Genomic DNA, 21,861 nt, shown 5'->3' on the forward strand with positions numbered 1-21,861 from the left:
GTTATAAACTGAAGTTCAACACAGAAGCTGCAAACGTTAAAAGAAAGCATCCTAATAAAGAAGTGATGCTCTGTTTTCTTAGTTTTTGTGGTTATAAACGGAACACCTTTTGCTTTATACTGAAGAAGTTTGAAGATGTTGGAAAAACAGACACACAACATTCACAAAGATGTTTTGACAAAATGATGAAAAACAGTGAAAATGATTTACTGTGTTTGAATCCTGATGGAACTTCGCCACATGTGAACATCTCCAGCTCAGTTTGTGATGACAATCAGCCAGCATGTTTTAACAGTATGCCTTTGTTTCCCGTTAGAAGCCCAGAGATGTGAGCTTTGAGACGTTTCAGATGTCATCTGAGGAGGAAACGACGCAGGTGAGAAATCCCTCATTGATGAGAAAACCTTCTCGGCCATTCTCGGTTCTGTGCAGCTCTCCACTTTGCTGCTGTTGTTGGTCAGGTGCTGCAGGTCTGGGAGCTGGCCATCCCTCTCCCCGCCGTGATGATAATCATTGTCAGTTTCTACATGATGGCTCTGGGCATTGGACTGTGGATACGACTCTGCCTCAAGGTTGGTGCTGGAAAGAGCTTCAGTTCAGGTGCAGTTACACAGAGCAGGGAAGCCTTCCGCTTCTTCCAACTGCAGTTTGTGAAGCACACTGCTTCCTGGTAAAAGCTTTAAAGTTGGAGGCTGGAAGGCGTTCAGTTTTGTTTCCTCTAACGTTAGCAGCACACGAATGAACCACTGCGGTGTGTGTGAGTTATTGTTTTCCTCCAACAGGATCACTGCTCCTCAGACTCCTGCTCCTGCTGCACAGACATCTCTCTCTGTGAGCAATGCTTCAAAGTGGCTGAAAGGTGCAACTGTAATCTGCCAACTTTGCACTCGTGTGTTTCCAAAATGTGTCCTACTCTGGATGTAAGTGAAAAGGCTCAAAGTAGTTTTTTTTCCCATACAGACGATGTTGTTGCACCTCTACGCTCCAAAGTCAGCGTGTTATCGACCAATTATTTCTTATCCTCAGTGTGAGAAATGGGACTGTGCCTGCACCTGCCAGCCTCCTGAGTGTGAGTCCTGCAACTGTCTTTGCTTCGAGATCCGGATCAAGTAGAAGACCAGGACTCAGGTACACTGATGCTGAAGTTGGCTTATTGACTATAACTTCTAATACAGTCTAATTCCCACATTTAGAATAGAATAGAATAGAATAGAATCCTTTATTGTCACTGTTCACATTGTCACCAACATTAACTGTGAAAATATGCTTAGCAGCTCCACATGGCAGCGAGAAAGAAAAACAAGAAAAACACAAAAGCGCGATATCTCAATAAAAACAATATAAAATATAAAATATAGAATATAAAATAAGTATTTCCAAGGTATGATAAATACGGGAATGGTTATGATAAATATGGGAATGGGTATGATAAATACGGGAAACAGTGTATACTGTAGTGCAAAAGAGTTTACATTATGGCAATGTCATTATTTACAGCAGGTAGGTGTCTTTGGGGGGGAAGGGATATTGCACTTGGTAGTGAGTGTGGCCATTGTCAGTCTTTGGGTGGGGGTGGGGGTGGGGTGATGGCTTTGACGGCCTGGGGGAAGAAGCTGTTAATGAGTCTTGTAGTTCTGGCTTTGAGAGAGCGGTATCTCTTTCCATGGGGGAGGGGGCAGAATAGGGGATAACCGGGGTGTAAGGGATCTGTGCTGATGTTTCTGGCCTTCTTTTTCAGTCGGCCAGCGTAAGTGTCTCTGAGGGGGGGAAGTGTGGTCCCAATAATTGTCTCCGCCGTCCTCGCCACCCGCTGCAGGTCCTTCCTGTCCTTGGCTGTGCAGCTGGTGGACCACACTGTACAGCAGTAGGTCAGGATGGACTCGATGGATGCCCTGTAAAAGTTAACCAGCAGGGGGCGGGGGAGGTGAGCCTGCTTTAGCTTCCTGAGGAAGTAAAGACGCTGGTGGGCTTTCCTCACCTGGTACGAAGTGTGGACGGCCCAGGTGAGGTCGGCCGATATATGTACTCCAAGGAACTTGAAGCTCTCCACCCTCTCAACCTCCTCTCCTTTAATGGAGAGGGTGGGGAGCACCGTCTTTTTGGATTTCCTGAAATCCAAAATGATTTCCTTGGTTTTGGCTGTGTTGAGGACCAGGTTGTTATTGGAACACCAGTCCGTCAAGTGTTTGACCTCCTCCCTGTAGGCTGACTCATTGTTATTCTTAATCAGTCCTACAATGGTGGTGTCGTCCGCGAACTTAACAATGGTGTTTGTGGGGTGGATGGGGGAGCAGTCGTGGGTGAAGAGTGAGAATAGGAGAGGGCTGAGGACACACCCCTGTGGTGTTCCAGTGTTCAGGATGAGCGTGGAAGAGGTGCGATCTCCCATCCTGACACGTTGGGGTCTGTTTCTGAGGAAGTCCAATAACCATGCACACAGTGAACTGCCGATGCCCAAGTTGCTCAGTTTCATAACTAGTTTCTGGGGGATAACTGTATTAAATGCTGAGCTGAAGTCCACAAACAGCATCCTCACGTAGGTGTTGCTCTGGTCCAGGTGAGTGAGGGCTGTGTGGGTCGCCATTATGACCGCATCCTCTGTCGACCTGTTTGCTCTGTATGCAAACTGATGTTGGTCGAGGTCAGCAGGGATGGCAGATCTGATGAAGTTTAAATTTTAGTATTAAGTATTAAATTTAGAGATTTCAGACATTTAATGGAGAGCCAAACTTCAGGGAATCATGTGCTTTTGACACTGACTCTGAACATAACACGAGTATAAACTGACTGTTGTCACTTGGCTCTTCCACAGAAAGCTTCGGCAGCATCAGCAGCAGTTGTGAGAACAAACCTCCATTTGTTCACGCTGAGTTTTGACTTTGTATCTCAGCAGTGAATGAACCATCAGCCTTACACTATAAAGTTTACTGGAAAAATAACTGAAGTAGCTTTGTGCTGGTTTTTATTAAAGTCTTTTAAAATGAATGAGTCCAGTGTGAGTGCTTCTCACTGGTGTTTTTTTATTTTGTCCATTCAGCTCAGCTCAGAAACTGAATACTGAGCTGAGTATTTGTCAGAGGCCTGATGGAGGCCAGCGTGTTCCTAATGAACAGGGAGTTTAGTTCATGTAGCGTCGGCACACGTGGACACACACATCACATTCTTCAGGATTTTTTTTACAGTTTATTTCATGAAAAAATCAAATCATTTTCTGTTCATCGAGGTGCAGTAACTTCCTGAGAATACGAGGTAGCTGATGTTTGGGTTCATTATTATACATTTGTGTTGGAACCGAAAACCAAAAAGTCAATATAGCGGAGTGGAGTTTCACATTGTTGTCTCTATTAGAGAAATAATGATTGAAGTTGTCGTTACCATGGCTACATGACAGACTCTGAGTTTCCCTATTTAACAAGCCACTCTGGGCTTCACACCAACAACAACAGTGATAATTAAAATCTTCAAAAAATACAAATGATATATTAAACAGATTTAAAATTACCATTAAAATGGTTTTTAGAAAAATAATTCCAAACAGGCAGGCACATCTTTTCATGGTCCAAAGGAGACCACTCTGCTCATCTTTCTTCAGTGCAACTTGAACAGTTCTTCATTTTTCACATGATTCAAAGATTTGAGAGTCCAGGAGCTGGTGAAGACCAAGACCAGATCATCACCCAACTGCAAGTCAAAGACCAAAGACCAGTCAGTATTTACTGGATCAGAGGAAGGAAGTGTTTCTGAGGGCTGACCATAGAAACTTAACTCAAATAAAAAGTGTTGATGAATCAGCTCGGAGCAGAAATCACACTAAATTTAAAAAAGAGATGCCAAGCTGAACTAAAATCTAAATCTTCTTCTGTGATGTAACGTAAAGTCACATGACTTCACTTCTACTTTGTAACTGTCAGTTTAATAGTGATCTAATAAAAATGCCCAGAAATGGGAAGCGTGTCTCCTCAGCCAACACAGAAAGAAGTCCTCAAAATACTACATTACCCAAGAGCCTCAGGGGCCAGATGGCTGATTTAACTCCACCCACTTCCTCTCTCATCCTGTTCCTCCCCCATGGAGGCAGATTTAAGAGGGCAGCATCTCTCAGGTGTTTACATTCATTTGTGCCTTCACATCATGTAAATCACTTTTTACAGGGGAAGCTTCTATGAGAAGAGATGGCGAGAGAAAAGGAGGAGGAGGAAGGAGAGGAAGAGGAAGGGGGCGGATTGAGAAGGACTGCCCCCGCTGGTGGTCATGGCAGCAGTTGTGGCAGTTGTGTTTGTGGTGTTGGTGGTGCTGTCGGCGAAGGGTGATAGGAACACTCCCACCGTCGCAGCCAGGAAGTCTCTGAAGGTGCTCAGTTTGGTGAAGACCATGACGCCATCTTCTCGTGTTTCGAAGCTGCTGTTGCTGTTGGTGGTCAATAAGACGGCGGCCTGGAACCAGGAGCCGTTCAGCTTACACATGAGAGGACCGCCAGTGTCCCCCTGAACACAGAAGGGTCAGAGTTAGAGGGGGCGGGGCTACAGCAGCCCCCAGAAACATTTCTAATAATAATAACAGTCATGGTCCTCTCACCGGCTCCAGTGTAAAAACTCCTGAACAGATGCTGTCAGATGATGATGATGCATTCCCACAGTCCATCACTGAAGTCTGGAGCTCCTGCAGAAGGACCGCTGAGGTTGGAAAAAGAGGAAGAGGGTGTCAGGAGAAGAACCTGAGTACCGCCTGGCTGTGTGACTCCACTGTGCTCAGTAAACAGGAGAAATGACAGAGCGTTGTGGACTCACTTCCTGCCAGCCGGGAGCGCCAGCCGGCGACCCAGCAGGTTGTTCCCACGCCAAAGGCCACGCCGTTGTCCAGGCAGATGGGCTGGATGTAGTTGGTCAGGGTGGGTTTGGTCTCCAGGTGCAGAACCGCCACGTTAGAGACGTTCAGGGTGCTCAGAGTGATGTTGGTCACATTCAGGACCACCTCAAAGGGGTTGGACCCGTTCTGGGTCAGACGGCCCAGAATCACTGTCCACTCTGAGGCGTTGGGCGAGCTGTGGGACGTTACACAAACACTTCAGAACTAAAACTTTATCTCCATGCATGAAGATATCAGTCCTGAATGATTCTGAGTTTATTGTGTTGACAAAATAAAGAGCTGATTTTTCATCATTACTGAGCAGAACTCCTGATCAGATAAAGACAGAAAGGACCCAAACAGAGAGGAACTTTTCTCTGGACTGATCGGACTGAATCAGCTGATGAGGAGACTTCAAAAAAAGCTGGTTTCAGCCGCTGCGTCTCACCTGGAGAAACAGTTGGCGCTGCTCAGCACAGTGTCCTCGGACACCAGTGTCCCTCCGCACATATGATTTCCGTTCTTTTGGAGACTCGCCATCCAAGGCCACTCACCAGCCGAAGCCACTGAGTTTCCTCCCAAAATCCGTGAGTTCAGAGGAGCTTGGCCACAGACGACAGCTGGAGAGAGAAGAAATCCATTTGTGGCTGAATTTTGGGAAAGTCTATGCACAAACAGAAGAGGGCAGAGTTTGGTTTGTACTCACGTCCAGGTGCGGAGGTGGCCGGTGGTGTGACTGGCGGTGTGGATGTGGTTGAGTTTCCCCCAGTTGTAACTGGCGGCAGGCCCGTACAGGAGACGTTCAGGTCTCCGTCAGTCCCAGAGGACGTGAAGGTGACGAAGCCCGGCTGGTTGGTGGTGATGATGCTGCTGATCCAGGACTGATACTGGGATACTCTGGCATAGACTCCTGGGAAATTGGGCTCAGCACAACCCACTCCAAAGCTCACGATTCCCGACTGGACCCAGACGGAGCCCTGCTTGCTCACCATCGGACCGCCAGAGTCCCCCTTTAAGGAGAGCAAGATTGAGCAGAGGGAACTTTTCATGAGGTGAAAATATGAGAGAAAATGGTGGAGGAATGGTCACCTGACAGGAGTCCCTTCCTCCGGCCAGCAACCCAGCACATATCATGTTGTCTGTGATTGTGCCGACGCCATAGAGACAGTTACACTGTCGGTTCCCCACAACAGGAACCTCCACCTCCATCAGGCTTTGTGGGAAAGGAAGTGGAACTGAAGAGACACAAACTCAGTTAGAACAAAAAAATAGAGGTTTCACAGAAACTACAACAAACTACATGAGACTGTACCACCCAACAGGAAAGAGTCCAGAGCGGGTCAGACCCTTTGGACATTATCTGATGTTAGAGGAAAGCTTTTTTTGAGTGACATCTGTATTTTCCAAAGACCCACCTCCACTTCCAATGTTGCCCCAGCCGGTGACCCAGCTGTCGGTGCCGTTGAAGAAGGTGCTGTTGGAGGCTGCCAGGCAGACGGGTCTGATGAAGTTGGTGAAAGTCACAGCAGAGTTCAGCCTGAGGAGGGCGATGTCGTTGTCACTGGTTCTTGGGTTGTAGTTGGGATGAATGATGGTCAATGTGACTTCACGAGACACCTCGTTGGAGTTCGGCTGCTGTTGACTCTGACGTCCCAGAAACACAGTCGGGTTTCTTGTGTTGATGCTGAGAGAGAAAATCAGAGTTGTTGTTGTGGAGCAGGTTGTATGGCGCCTGCGGAGGCTTCCTCTCATGGTCGGAGCTCACCTGGAGACGCAGTGAGCTGCCGTCAGCACCCACTGGTTGTTGATGAGCGAGCCTCCACAGAAATGGGCCGACGTGTGCAGGCTGACCTGCCAGGGCCAGCTGCCTAGAGGGGCCACCTGTCCGCCCACGATCCTGGGGTTCAGTGGAGGCTGACCGCATACTGTGGGGGGGGGCAAGATCCAACATTATAATACAGGTTTCATTCAACAGATACAAACTAATAAAAAAGAGTGTGAGCACAGGAACTTTGACTTACCATTGATTTGTGAGTGAGATTCTGAAAAAGAGAAAATGAAAACTGTTAAAACAGCAATTCTGTTTTTATGTACTGAATTTTATCCTCTGTGATATTTAAATAATTATCCAGTTATTGAAACAGAACTCTGAGTTTAAAGTTATGACTTCCTGCTGTGATAAGAGAATTTATTAAGAGACATATGAATCATTAATTTGTTCTCGTGTCAACACAGGTTATTAGAACGTGGCTGCTGAACACTTTTTCTGCACCGTCATGCTGTCTGGTCTCCATCCTGACCGGTCTTACTGCCTGACTCTCTGCGTTCTTTCTACAAAACACATCGTCCACATGTTGATGGGACAGGAAGTGCGGGGACATTTCCAAAAAAATGTTATTCTCTTGTTGGTTTCTGTGACTGAAATGAATCAGACTACAAACAGAATCACTACAAACAGAGTCCATATGGTCTAACATGGTCCCTAAAACCAGATATCACCTTATTGTTATCAAATCAAGGCACTTTACATAGAGAGCAGGCCGAGACCAAACTCTTCTTCTCTCTTCTTCTCTTCTTCAAAACAAAAGACAAAAAACAACATTCCTTCATTGTGTTCATTGAGCCGTTTCATCAGCTGCTGTTGTTGTGTAAACATCAGTTGCTCTGCTTTTGTGTCCTTAAAGTAAACACTGTGTTGCTGCAGGGTGTACACTGGTCCTTCTTTGTCTCTCTGTGGTAATTATACATCATGATAAATCAGCCATGCCATCAAAGAGTGAGGTGTCTGACATGAGGACGCCTCCTGCTCCTGGAGGAGATTTCTTACACAAGATGTTTCTCTTCCGATTTAAAAAACCAGCATCAGTTTCTTAATCAGGGAGCGGGAATGTGCGCTCATCCCATCGTACTCCCTCAGAAACTCTGTGAAAGTCTGTGCAACATGACATGCGACACAAAGAAGACAACTGTTGATCTCCACATATTCCTTAAAATAAAGGGTTAGGGTTAAAACTTCAACTTCAGCTCAGTAAATATTATTATTATTATTGTGATGTCAGGGATCTGATATAAAGATGTCATAAAATAAAAACACAATAATTATAGTATGACACATTTCAAGTTTATTAGAAATATTACATATTTGATTGACATTAAATGACTGTAGTTTTATCAAAAACAACATTTTAGATTTCTCCTCGTAACTGAACACCACTTTTCTTACTAACAGCTCAAAGTTTGGTCTCCTCAGTCTCAGGTGTGAGCAGAGAGGAGGATCTTACCTGGAGTCAGCAGAGTCAGCAGAGCCGCCACACATGTCACCTTGTAGAGAGTCATGACTGGAAATCTAGAAATCCTGATCTGCTGCGCCTTAAATAACCTGCAGCCCTCCAAAACAAACACGCCTCTTTCTGCCTGAGACATGCCCAACACACAATGTCTCTATGTTGATGCTTTTATGGTTTAACCTTTTTTTTTATCTCTTTTTGTTTTCCATTTTCAAAAAAGTTTCTTCATATTCAAAATCATCTGGTCCAGGTCCAATATAATATATGATCCATATTTATAATATTTATAAATCAAATCTGATTTATTTTTATAACACCAATAGTGATACTTTCACTATTGATACTGGACTCAGCCCTCATGTTTCTTCATAAATAATATGTGTGTACTTATGGATTAAGAATTTTAATGTGAAGTGTCAGGTTAAACTGGTATTTAAGTTTATTTGCTGAAGCGTTGAAATAACAGTTTTCCTGTTTAAAATAAACAGAATAGTGAAAGAAGGCGCCAAAGTGGCACACCTGACAACATTCCTGTTTGTCCGGGATTCTGAGCCGATGGGACTCTGAGCTCACAGGAGTTTCCACATTCCTCCAACTTCCAGTTTCTGACCTCCATCACATTTATCCTCCGATGTCCACTATGGAGAAACATTCAAAGCTTTTTCAACAGTGACCTTGGGTCCTTCATTCATGTGGATGCTTCTTTGACATTTAGCACCAACCTGAACCTGGTTCAGACCAAGTCCAGGTCTTTGTGGAAACAGTATTCCTGGTTCAGGAATGATTGGAAGAACAACAACCAGTTCAAGATGATGACTCAGCTCAAAATCTCCCAGATCTCAGTCTGGTCCAGATCAAGAAAGGATCTGATGATAAAATCTCAGTCCAGATCCCAAAGGTCAGCTTCAGATGTTTGGAGGGTTGGAAACTGGAGTTCAGATGAAGAATGTTTGTTTCCAGAAAGATGAGTCAGAGCTGCCAGCTCTGCACCAGGAAACAGTCTGAGGATCTCAGGTCCCGTCAGCTGTCTGAGAACAAGTGGAACTAGAAAATGGGCCAGCGGCGTAATGTGATATTAATCTGCTCTAATCTCACTTGTAGCTGCAGGTTCACGTCCTCAGATGACTCATTTTCAACTTTAAACTGAATCAAACTAAACTGGAAAATGAATGTACCTCTATTTTATTTCTTATTGTGATTTTTATCTTGGGAAATGTTAAATTACTTTATATCCCCGGAGCATCATGTTCAGGTGGCTGTTAACGTCAGTTTCACAGTTTGGATGTGGCAGCTTTTTTGTTTTGTGTGGCTGTTAAAGAAGGGAAAGTTGGTTGTTGTAATAAACTGAATGAGCAGTTCAGTTCAGTTCATTAAACAGAGAAATGTTTCATATTCTGACCACAAAAACAAGATAACATGGATCGTGGATTTTTTACAGTTTTCCTTTTCAAAGTATGAGCTGGAGCTCTCAAATAAATCTTTGATTAGATATAATTATCAAGAGTTTTAATGAATGCATACATCTGCCTCAGAGCAGATAACAGATACAAGTCAAGCTGACTCATTAAAAAAGGACATTTAAATAGAACTGATGTGTCAAAGATTGTTGCCCTGCAGGTGCTCTTTCTACCTGTAGTAGAGTTACAATACTAGCCGTGTGAATGAAATCCTTGTTGAGTGAAGACTTGAACCTGAAGAAGCTGAGACTCTGATCATGTCTGTTGGTTCTGACGTCTGAGCTGCATCTGAACAAAACAAGGACCAGAGACTTTGTTTGGTTTTATCAACACTTTCTTTTGAAAACCAGCACATGCACATTACAATAAAAACACAACATATCTTCCCAACCTTTACAGCAGGGCCTCTTTTAATTCATCATCATCATCAGATTGACTGAGGAACTAGGAAGTTCAATTCTCCACTAAACATTTTACAACGACTGGTAAACCACCAACTGTAACTCCAAACACCAGGAAGTGAGGTCTGCAGTGACTGTGTTGTTTTTAAAAGCTTCTGTCATAAATGGCTTATGTCATCTGAGTGACACGCAATGATGCATCATTCGATGGAGAAAACAATAGGACTCATCAGACTGGTTTCAGAGGAGAACACGAAACTGATCTAATGTCACTTGCTTTTTCAATACACTGTTAGACTGAGAGCTCTGTGTTCAGCAAAGGAGGTCAAAGTTCAACGAGACTCTGCTCAGTGTAGGAGGGCTGTGTCTGTGTTTGCAAAGGGCAAGAAAAAGCTCTACGATGATAATGAGATTTGTTAAACGGGCCGCACCTAGCAGGAAGAAATTTAACAAACAAACCACTGTGGGAAGTCACATTGTACGACACACTAATTCAAGAGGGTCAAGGTCAATACTTCTATAAAAAGTGAAATGAGTGGGTGTGCCCAGTGTGGACACAAACAGTCTTTGCCCTCGGATGAGGACTCAGTAGGGACGGCCCCGTCGCTCCTGTCTGCGGTCGCCCCTGGAGATAACAAACACACATCAAACCATCAAAGACCGTCTTTCCTAAACGTCCTGAGCAACTGTCACCCCCCCTCAGCCTGTGAGCTGCTGCTCTGAAGTATCTCGCAGTTCTGAGTTCAGTCAGAGGTAAAATATCTTTTTAAATGTAATGTTCTGAATGTACAAAAGCTCAACACCAAGATGGCTGAGAGATTCTGACCTTGCGTCCATCTTGCCGGGGCCGTATCCTCCTCGGTCGCCGCCTCGGCCTCCTCTGAAACCACCACGGTCACCGCCTCGGCCCCTGAAGCCGCCTCGATCAAATCCCCCTCTACGCTCTCCACCATAACCTCCTGACACACAAGAAGCACAATCTGATGAAGAGGAGGGACCAAGAAGGCCCAAGGAGTCACGACTAAAGAAGTCTGTTCTGTTCTTACATTTCCTTTTCATGGTATAAAAACTGACCTCTCTCCATGGGGGGCATCCCCCCGGCATCCTCAGGTTTAGGAGCTTTGCATTGGTTACACTCGTTACGCCATGAGAAGTTCAGGTTGCCACAGTTTCTGGAATAATAAAAAAACAAAAAGTGAAAGGCACAAAAGATCAGATTAAAGTCAGGTTAAAGTGTTTTCAGCAGCTCCAGACTGAAGGTGGAGGGGCAGGCAGGATGAGCTGATGGTGTCTGTAGTTCTGACTCCTTTAGTGACTTTATTAGAAAAGTCGAATCCTCAAATCCTGACTCACGGGTTTGTACACTTCCAGTCTCCAGCTCTCTGCTGCCCTCCTCCTCCACCTCCTCCACCACCGCCGTTGCCTCCTGGGAAACCTCCACCTCGACCCCCCCCAAATCCTCCGTGCCCCATCGGCCCTTCAGAGAAAGAGTAAATGACATTATGTATATTTTTATTATTATTATGTCTGCTGCAGTGACAGTTTACAAATTCTCTGAACACACAAAATTTAGATAGTTTGGAAAACTTATTAATGAATGTCAGTCAGATCACCTCGTCCACGTCCTCCCCTCATGCCACCTCGACCTCCGAAGTCGGCTCTGCGGGTGGCGAAGGAAACCTTGATGGGGTTTCCATTGAAGTCTTTACCTGAGGAGGGACGATCAGACCTTTAACAAAACTGAACTCCAACCTTGTTAAAAAACGTAGAAACCACATACCATCAAACCAGTCTATGGCAGCTTTAGCTGAGGGGGGGTCATCAAAGGAAACTGTGGCCTCCCCCTTCAGCTTCCCCGTCTCTCTGTCGGTGTACAGGTTGATCATGGGGAGGCCTGTTTTCTTGTTGACCTGAGGAAGGAGGGAGGGAAGAACTAACGATCCATCTCTGGAGTTGAATGCACACATCACTGTGATGACCATTTTCAAAGAACAGTGAAATGTGACGAAAGCAAAGACCAAAGTGATCGATGACTTACTTTAATGATTCCAATCTGTTTGAAGAAATCAGCCACTGATTCGACGGTGTAGTCGTCTCCCAGGCCTTGGACAAAGATGGTGTTATTATCAGAGTTATCCTGGTCCTGCACTGTGTGAGCAAACATCGAGAGAAACATCAGAGTGACAAAAACAACAGAAACACAACACTATACAACTACAATCCAGATAGACACAATAATTTGATATTCATATTATAACCGGATCCCTGAAATTTTGTGTTTTTCCGTGTTATTTTGTCTGAATGTAACATGGTAATTATTTTTCCTTTTACTCTGACATTATATCAGTATATCGGACCCCAAAATACAAAGGCACAACCTAATTTATGCTGAATAAAGTGCCTGAAACATTAGATTTTTGTGTTTCAATTGTTTGTTTCATAACTAACACACACTTAGATAGATAGATAGATATAATTAATTTATCCCAGGCTGGGAAATTGCAGCTCTTTTCTAAATTATGCAAAGAGACAAAGTGTTTCTTGGCTCAGTTTGCTCCTCTTAAAGACCCACATGGTTTGCCATCGGGTCGTCCCATTTAGCGGCTGCTTTGAATTTGCATTGGTGGAGCTACCAGATGTCCTGAGAGGTTCCTTCATGGAAATCTGCCCATTAGATGCTCATGTCTTATTTAAATTATCGGCATGTGGATAATACTGAAAGGCGTCAACAGAAGACTTACTGAAGCCGGGCCCCCCGTGTCCATGTCCTGGGTCTCTTGGTCCTTCAGAGGACAAAACACAGATATTAGTTGTGGAACAGACCATTTGATGAAGCACAAAGGAACAGAGTCAACACAAACTATAACTTCCTTCCATCCACTCGATGTTCTAAGGCGTTTAACAGGACGCTCGTATCACACCATGAGACGAGGGTTTTCTGCCTCAGAGTAAACACCGTTCGTTCCATGACATACTGTACAGTTTCTTTTTCTCAAACTAAGTCTCAAAGCTAGAGCGGAGTCCCTTGGGTTGGATTCTTGAATTTGCCGTTTCCATGAGTCAGTGCATTTGTTTTGATGCACTAATTATCTTTCCTTTCAAACAAACTTGCCCAACAGAACAACCCTCTTTGTTCAGAATCTGTTGACCTTCAAACTGACCTCCAGAACCATGTTCTGCATTCAGTGTGTGTTGTCTTTTTAGTTGTCCTACGGCTGGAGGTAGACACACCATGTTTGTCTTTGTAAGGACTGGAGAGATTTCCAAGCATTGTGTGGTTTTGTACGGTTACACACCCTTTACCTGGTCATAAAACCAACTTCAGATGTTTTCTCAGTTTTTCAGATTGATTTTATGCTGCGTCAGTGGCAGCTTGATTCAGCAGATAACTGGGGAACATAGTCCTCATTTCAACACAAACTGATACCAGATCTGCCATTTGAACCGGTTAGGATACATTTAGTGAAGCCAAGCAAGACCATTTTTCGCAGACAATTACGTTGAAAAATGTCAACAAGCCGACCACACAACATTAGTGTTAGTCCAACTGTGACATTTACAGACTCCTCACTTTTTCTGATGAACACTTCAACAGCACAAATGAAAATTAATCTCAAAAACACCACAGAGAAAGCGTTTGATCGGGGTCCAGATGCATAAAACTCTGTGGATTAAAGACTAAAACTATGTGAACACACCAAACCAGAAACCCACAGTCACATTCTTTCCATCAAAGCTAAGGTTGCGTTCACATGACTTTGTTGTCACTCGAGCCTCATTTCCGTTCCACTACTCAAACATGAATAAATAAAAAAGAGTTTCACCAATATTTGGTCTGATTACTATCTGAGCTCCTCTGAAACTTGAATAACTCAACAGTAAAATCCGGTTAAACCTTAAACCTCATTGGTCAGGTGCTGAAAGTAGAATCAAACAGAATGACTCACTTTAAATGATGAGAACAGATCAAATACTGCTGAAGGAAACACTGAGCACACAAATAATTATTTCCGTGCATTAATCATCAAGTATTTATTCTACTGTATCTAATTCATCTTCCTCCAATAAAACATAATAAAATGATCACACTGTTCATAAATACTGATTCATGTGCTGGTTTGCATCTTTTATACACCTGGCCCAGATTTATTTCCTGCTACTTTCAAGAACCATAAAAGACTATTTCTTTACTATCAACAGTCAATTACCATTTCAGTGTTTTGTTGCAGCTCTTCATTATTAATGTTATACATCTCTCTGACACCACCATTACATTGTCCCTACTGTTTTTAATTTTGATCAAAAACACAAAAATAGGAGACTTCAAGCTGGAAGTGGGTTCAAGTACCACACATCCCTCTGTCCTCATCAAATGTCTGAGAGAAGTCACCTGATAACACATAATAATTAAAATTAAAGCGACAGTTTGAAAGCAGGTTGACCCACACTCTGAACTGAGCCGTCTGATAAAACTGCTGTTGTCAAACCATCAGATCCAGTTACAGGAACTGAGAAATATTCCACAGGTGTGTGATAAAACCAGTTTTACCATCCAACACGCATCTTTTCACAGAACATTAACTTCCGTCTGAGTTTAGTACCAGTCACCGCTTTCATAAAAATGTTGTATTGTGGATTCATGTGACACACGACTTGCATCATATTTGCAGAATCTGGATTCCAGATTCCCGACTGAGCTTATCTCCTTTCTGTGACTGTTCACCAAAGGCGTCAGAGTCCAGAAGGCCAGTCCCTGTGGCCACCCAGCTCCACCTGGTGGAGCTTTGAGCTCTTCACATCACGCTGAGGGTTCTTACCTGAGAGGCCACGAACACCATTACCAATCCTACTACGGATGTTTTAACCCGCACAGCTTCATATTTGTGCTTTTCCAGCAGCTGGAATCAGCATTTTCTGTGCATGTGTTTACACAATGTTGTTGACCAAAAACCAGTTTAACCACGTTAAATCCCTCTAATATTAAAATGGCATTTTATACCTGAGTTGAAACCCACACACTTCACTGACCAGCCAGAACATTATGACCACCAGCATTCAGGAATGTTGTCTCAGTGAGACAGGGAACCTGATCCTGCTGACATGAGAAATACTGTTTCCATGAAGCCCTGGTGCTAAATGTCAAAGTCATATCCACATGAACATGGACCCAAAGTTTCCCAGCAGGACGTTGTCCGAAGCATCATTGTCTCCACCAGCTGGTCTTCTTCCCATAATGCATGCTGTGGCAGGTCCTTCCCAGGTCGGAGACATCATGTGTCCACTGTAGGAGGTCTTGGTGGTGGACTGTCTGTTGGTCCACAACAAACTGATCTCTGTGTTCTGACAGCTTTCTATCAGAACCAGCATGAACTTCTTCTGTTGCGTCAGACCACACAGTCCATCAGTGATCCTGATCAATGATATTCACGCCACTTGTCAGTGGTCATAATGTTATGGCTGATTGGCATCATCACCATAACCAGAGTATGGTCTCTGACCTTTGACCCCCCCTACCCCTCTTTAACTGTGACTCTTCAAACTTCAAACTTTTTTTAGTCACTTACCACCAAACTTATTGAATCCTCCACGTTCGCCCATTCTGATGAAGAGGAAGAGAGAAACGACACGCATTGGAGACGGGTGTTGACAGCGATTTCTCTCATTGGGTAGAAGGTAACCTTCACTCTCAGTCTCTGCTTTAACCCCTCCCCTCTGCATTTGGCTCTTGTCCTAATGAACCCCTACTTGATCAGGTTCAGAGTCTCCTGAATAAACCTCGAGGACCAGAGGCCAATTTAAAGACCTCGTCTTTACGTCACATTTTTACCCCAAATTTCTATGAAGTCTTTCTCTAACTTCTTCCCATTTTATTTCATCATACAGCTTTGTTTTTGTCAATTAACCAACCCAAACATTAACACCTCTGATTGGTGTTTGGTTTGTTTTAGGTCTCAGACAACCTTAACCCCCAGAACAGGCACTCTGAGGATTTTACCATTATCACCCAAATTGTTGGTACTTTCTGATTTTGTTTTCCTTCAACTACAAGAAAGCTATTAACTGTCTGTCGACTTGCCCCATTTTGGAATTTCCCTAATGATGGCTTAAGAGCAGAAAGCCAGCCTGGAGAGAAGGTAAAAGCCTAGGAGAAGATTCAAAGATTGATTAAAGCAGAGTATGACACAGTTATCTGTCAGGGCTGGTTGGGAAGGGGGGTGGTAACAGGTGAAAAAGGAAGTGATGGCAATGTTTAGTGGCATGAGGCGTGTGGCCGCAGACTGAAGGCCATGGATTACTTGGCATGGAAATACATCTTGCAGACAAAAAACACTTGAAGAAGGAAAAGACATATTAGCTTTGGCTTGTATAAGTTAGCTGAAATTTATATACACATTCGATGCCCATTGGAAAAAATCTAACTTGACAAATATGTAGTTAGGGTAGCTGTTTATACTGTTTTAGTGCCAGTGTAGCTTCTGCCTTGAGTTTCCTTTTCAACACCTGCTCAGTTTGTACCTTTTTTAAAAAGCACATACACTGATCCTGTCTGCTTTGAAAACCACAGGAGACAAAAGCACCAGTGGCTTCTTAAAAAACTCATATTTACATGTCCCTTCATCAACAGATCAGTCATCATGCCTTTGTTGATCAGTGTCTCCTGCCTGATTAAAGGATAGTGTGATGGATTCCACATGGAGGAGATTTAAATATAGCCCAGAAAGGATGAAAAATCACATGATGACATGACAAACTGACTGGTCTGGAAGCTCACCACCAAACGTTAGTTACATAGAAGAACATGAAATATTGTGCAGTGTCTTTAAGAAAAAGAAAACACCTTACCAGCCCAGTTCGTACTTTAGAGCTTCACTTATTCTACGACGAAGTTCTCATTTCTTTATCTTTGCTTCCTAAAGCTGAACAGGAAAACTATTTGGTTTCAGTCTCTAACTGATGACATGAGCCAACTTTCAAGGCTTCACAAATCCATTTTCAAACTGTGTTCGTGTTTGGTTTAACTGGATTCTGTTTCAGCACAAAGTGCGGGTTTTAATGTCTTTTAATGTCTGACCATCATTTCTGTGATAGTCAGAGGAGAAGTTCTATGACGGAGAACACGACAGCATCCAGCTGGTTTAGACAGTGGAGAGTTTGCTGTACACAGAGTTTCTGTATTTAGAGCGAAGGACAAATATGAACCACATATTGTGACACAGAAAGTTTCGAATAGGTTTGGAAGATGTTTAGTTTGCTGTTTGAATGAAAAGGTTCCACTCTAATCTGATTGTCTATGTTTTATTTCACTGTTCCCTCCTCTCTTACTGAAAAGGTCAAGGTTCATGAAGACTGCTTCTGTTTCTGTTTGATACAAACTGAAATCTGAGAGACGTGAGGAGCCAGTCCAGCTGTGAGAGGCTGAATGTGTTGCAGCACTATCATTCATTTTATTTAATGACTCTTTAGAGTTGTTATTGTTATTGCAGCTTCTAGACAATCAAGATTCTGAATCTCTGATGTGGTTTTTGACCAACATTCGTCCACGAGGGCATTAACTCCAAACCCCTGTGTGGTATGATGTCAACTCTGAAACACCACCTTTTCTTTCTGAACAAATACAGCTTCCCTCTGTGAGCTCATGACATTCAACACATCAGAGCTGTAAACTCAAACCAGAGCAGGCAAGAATTCAAATGACTGTGGTTGAGTTTTTCATGATGCAAATTCACAGAAGTGGAGCAGTTTGTTGCACGAGTATCAATTATGAAGCACATCTCCACAATTTAGCTGTGTTTCAGTTCAGCGTCTGATCCTTAAGAGACCGCATCCAATGACCAACTGACACAGTTGGGCATCACCGGATTGTCCCATTTCACACTGTTTATGTCAGTATTTGGACAGCTTATGCTCCTAAGGGCCTGAATAACTCAAGTTTGTTAGTACTGACGCAAAACATAAATCCTCTGTAGACCAGCACACACCCTCTGTAAGGTTGTTGACTCTGAATTGGGACACAGCTTGCATTTGCTTATATCAGAACATCAGCATTGATATTACAACGTAACATCAAAAGCTCTCTAACTGCAATGTTGACTCGCTTGTTGCAGAAATGTCCATGTCTGTGACCGCTGACTCCAATTTAGAACATTTTTGGACCAAAAAATTATATAACAACCTCTTGTGAGCAGGATGTGATAAATTTGACAACAAACCTTGTTCTCCACTTGGATCAATATTGATTCTCTTCCTAGCTTTATCTGGAGCAGATTTTATGTTACATTACAGTCTGTTATTTTGAGGTACTAATGTGGACAACTGAGGACACAACATTGTTCTATTAGAGCTGCACAATTTACCAAAATATCAAAATAATGATGTGGCTAAGGTCAATAAATAAAGTACATGAGCTGAACTCTATTTTGATGACGGTAAATGTCACAACGTTGTTTGATACCTGACCAACAAACATCTCAGCATCCTCAATTTTTTTCTGTGAAAATAAAAGGACTAATCTGACTGAAATTGCACAACAATGTTTTTTGCATGTCGTGCAGCTCTAGTTCCCATTCTACCTCTTTGTAATCTGCTGCAGGAGCTGATTCCCCGTCACAGAGCCTGATGTTCAGTCTACTTTAACTGAAGAAGGTGTGAAACATTGATAAACTTTAAATGTGTGTATGTGTTCATATGAGCAGGATGTCTGTTTGGCGAGACACTCTGAGAACAGAGACCTGAGCAGTCATCACTGCAGACAAACAACTCTTCGTGCTTTGTGAAGATTATTTTCCCAAGAATGAAACTTGCTGGGGAAGTTTTGACACATCAGCAGACACCTCTCAATGGCTCTAGCCTGTAGCTACAAATGTGGAAGAGAAGCTTCTGTCTACACGGATCCACAAATAACCAAAGGTGAGAAAACATGTGCATGCATCACTGTACTCAGATTCAGTCCAACAGACCCACCAAGACACAACTGAGAACATGGATGCTGTGTGATTTTTAATCACTCACCCCATGCCTCCTCTTCCTCTCGGTCCACCTCTCCCCCCTCGGTCAAACCCGCGATCATATCCACTGCCCCCACGACCTCCAAATCCGCCGCCACGACCTCGACCGCCGCGGCCCTCCTGGCTTCCATAACCTCCATCAGGACCACTGTATCCTCCACCACCACCTCCACTCATCGGTGGGCTGTCATCCCCGTATCCTGAGATGATAGTGACACACTCTGACCTCAGTTTTCTCATTTTCACACATCAATTTAACTTTTTATTTACTTTGGCTTATTTCTATCCAAGAAAATCGTTTATAAACAACACAGCAATTTGGCAGCAAAATTATTTTTCAGAAAAGATGTCTAGCACTGACAATAAGTCAGTGTATGAAGAGATCTTTGTGAATGAAGAGTAGTTCCTCTGAAAATCTGAGAGGCCCCTACATCCTGCCTCATGTTCATGTTTGTTGTCTGCAGAGATGCTGATAACTTTTCCTCCTCACCTCCACTTTGACCATACTGGGTCTGCTGACTGTAGCTCTGTGGGGGAGGAGAGTTGTAGCCCGGAGGCTGGTTATAGTGACTTCCTCCATGTTGGGCTGGCGGTTGATGGCTCCCACTGCCTCCATATCCACCAGTCTGTGCTCCACTGCTCCCATAACCACCTCCGCCCTGTCCCCCACTGGGTGGTTGGTTATATCCAGGGGCCGGTGAGTTACCGTCATAGCTGTGAAGAGAAGCTGATGATAAGAATCAATGAAATACATGAAGGCCACTGCTGCACAATTATAGAAAAAAAGCTCATCAAAGGATTTCTTCAGAAGCTTTGGCTTCTCCATACACTTTAGAAGTTGGAGATTTTACATGGAAGTCACCACTAAACCCCTATCTCCACACAGGGTTAAATCTCTACTAACTGACATAGAGACTACGGTGTCTTACGCTGCAGAGGATGAAGGAGGCTGCTGCTGGCCGTAACCAGAAAAGGAGGACTGCTGGTTGTAGCTCATGTTGGAAGGCTGATTGCTGCTGCTGTAGCCTCCAGAGCTGTAGGACTGACTGGAGTGATTATAACCACCCCCACCCCCTTGGTTAGAGGGCGGAGAACCGTAACCGCCTGACAGAACAGAGAAAGCGGGACATTCAGTAAAACGTGACAATGTGGGGATGAGAAAACCTGTGCGGTGTTGCATAGTCGCATTCGGCCTCTACCTGACTGGGCCTGACCATAGCCGCTGTACCCTCCCTGGTTGTAGGAGCTGGAGCTACTGTCAGAGCCCTGGTTGTAGCCCCCGTAGCCCTGCTGACTGTAGCTCTGGCCAGACTGGCCATAGCCCTGATTAGCACCACCACCACCTCCACCTCCACCATAGGACCCATAACTGCAAACAAGATTCACACATCCAGTATAAAGAGTTTACCAAATGTGACCCATTAAGAGTTAGCACGTCTTCACATTGTCTTCACATTTTAATTTGTTTCTTACTTTTAGGACCTCAACTCATTATGGTCCAATAAAATAAATGGATGAGCTCTATTGTGCAGCAATATATGATTGAAAGGTTTCTACACAAAAGGCTGCGATAGTCCCGTTTATGATGAGTGTTTAAAGACTTACCCCTGGGCAGATGTCTGGGAGTAATCTATGGGATAAGAAAATAAAAATAAAAATATGGCATCAATATTATGAATTGAATTGTCAACTGTTGCTATTTCCAGAAAGGTTGATCCAAATGTCACATTGTACAGTAACAAATACATGCACTCGTGGGAATCAGCAGATTGTTTACTGATGAACCCTGCCAAAGAGAGGCGTGAAACAAACATGTAATTCTGTCACACGCCGGATGCTGAGCATGATGGATGAAAAACACACCATCTGCCTTTTTCAGAATCAGAAACACGTGTTTCTGCCTCTCTGCCTCTGCTGTAAGTTCTTTGTGTGTCTCTGTCTGTTACAGCCATTACACATTTAGTTATACTGAGGAAATAAGGTGCCATGGCAACCAGGTATATCCCACCCACTGTCGGGTGCCATGGTAACGGTAACAGGTCAACGTTATCCTTCACCTGGTAGTGGTCATAATGTTATGGCTGATGGGTTCACATGAACATGACTTTCTGTGGTGAAATAAATAGAAATGTCGGTCAGACGGAGTCCCGGCAGCCGGGCGGGATTTATGTGTCTTTTAATAAAGGCCGTCTCCACCGCAGGGGCCCGGCTGTGGGGGGTCCGGCTGTGGGGGGCCCGGGGCCGCCGGTAGAAACTGGGTCAGCGGAGCTAGCAGCCCCGGTTAGCCCGCTAAGCTAACGGTCGGTCCACGGCGCCAGGAGCGCGTCTGTCGGTGTTAGCTGCCCGGTCTGGGTCTCCTTTCAGCCGGTTAAATGTAATAAATGAAATATTTAAAGGCTGCTCGTTAACACATGAATTAATAAAGAATGAGCACCATAACACCGTTTAGCTTAAATGTAAAAAATATAACTAGCGGCTAGCTTCTTCGGTCGACCGTCAAATGCTAACTAGCGTCTTTGAGCCGGTACCGGGTCCGATTCGGTCCTCCGACCGACACCGTGCTCCGAACCCCGGACAGACGGGGTGTTTCCTACCGTTAGACGCCATTTCTGCGGAGGATGAACCGACTGTTGTTACCGGACTGAACCGGGAGGAGGAGGAGGATGAAGAAGCCGGTGTCCTGTCTGCTCAGCTGAGCCGCAGTTCTCTCTCTGACCGCGGGGGGCGCTGCGGCCTGTTTCTATAGCAACCAACTCATTCAATAATTGAAATAGTAAAACGTGGAATAATTTTTCTGGTTTAACTTCGGAGCCCTTAAAAGCAGAGATTACATAAAAGAATGGAGACGTCTGTGGAGGAGATAACA

General features: G+C 44.0%; 2 protein-coding genes across 5 annotated transcripts; both read right to left on the reverse strand.

Annotated features, from left to right (window-relative positions):
- Nucleotides 1–3,103: 3,103 nt before the first annotated feature.
- On the reverse strand, nt 3,104–8,225 carry LOC115047042 (transmembrane protease serine 9-like). The gene is made up of 10 exons (XM_029507680.1): nt 8,127–8,225; nt 6,867–6,887; nt 6,621–6,770; nt 6,261–6,517; nt 5,935–6,080; nt 5,552–5,855; nt 5,294–5,465; nt 4,788–5,041; nt 4,576–4,673; nt 3,104–4,484 (listed from the first exon to the last, which is right to left on the reverse strand). Exons 1-10 carry the CDS (start codon nt 8,159–8,161, stop codon nt 4,161–4,163), a joined length of 1,761 nt encoding a protein of 586 aa, XP_029363540.1. The 5' UTR covers nt 8,162–8,225; the 3' UTR covers nt 3,104–4,160.
- A 1,472-nt stretch (nt 8,226–9,697) lies between these two features.
- On the reverse strand, nt 9,698–21,724 carry fus (FUS RNA binding protein). Of its 4 annotated transcripts, none has more exons than XR_003840997.1 (15): nt 20,601–21,724; nt 20,195–20,364; nt 19,925–20,099; nt 19,486–19,709; nt 19,000–19,195; nt 15,555–15,589; nt 12,732–12,773; nt 12,029–12,138; nt 11,771–11,900; nt 11,604–11,699; nt 11,344–11,467; nt 11,065–11,162; nt 10,817–10,949; nt 9,981–10,615; nt 9,698–9,877 (listed from the first exon to the last, which is right to left on the reverse strand). XR_003840997.1 is itself a non-coding variant. In XM_029507679.1 (15 exons), the coding sequence occupies exons 1-15, from the start codon at nt 21,600–21,602 to the stop codon at nt 10,576–10,578; spliced, it is 1,611 nt and encodes a 536-aa protein (XP_029363539.1). In that variant the 5' UTR covers nt 21,603–21,690; the 3' UTR covers nt 9,899–10,575. The 4 variants fall into 4 exon arrangements, 3 of the variants coding, with proteins under 3 accessions (XP_029363539.1, XP_029363538.1, XP_029363537.1); XM_029507679.1 differs by lacking the exon at nt 9,698–9,877 and having other exon boundaries at nt 9,899–10,615; nt 20,601–20,625; nt 21,590–21,690; XM_029507678.1 differs by lacking the exon at nt 9,698–9,877 and having other exon boundaries at nt 9,899–10,615; nt 10,817–10,946.
- Between the last annotated feature and the right edge of the window lie 137 nt (nt 21,725–21,861).

Source organism: Echeneis naucrates, chromosome 8 (assembly GCF_900963305.1).
Source record: "Echeneis naucrates chromosome 8, fEcheNa1.1, whole genome shotgun sequence".
Taxonomy (NCBI): domain Eukaryota; kingdom Metazoa; phylum Chordata; class Actinopteri; order Carangiformes; family Echeneidae; genus Echeneis; species Echeneis naucrates.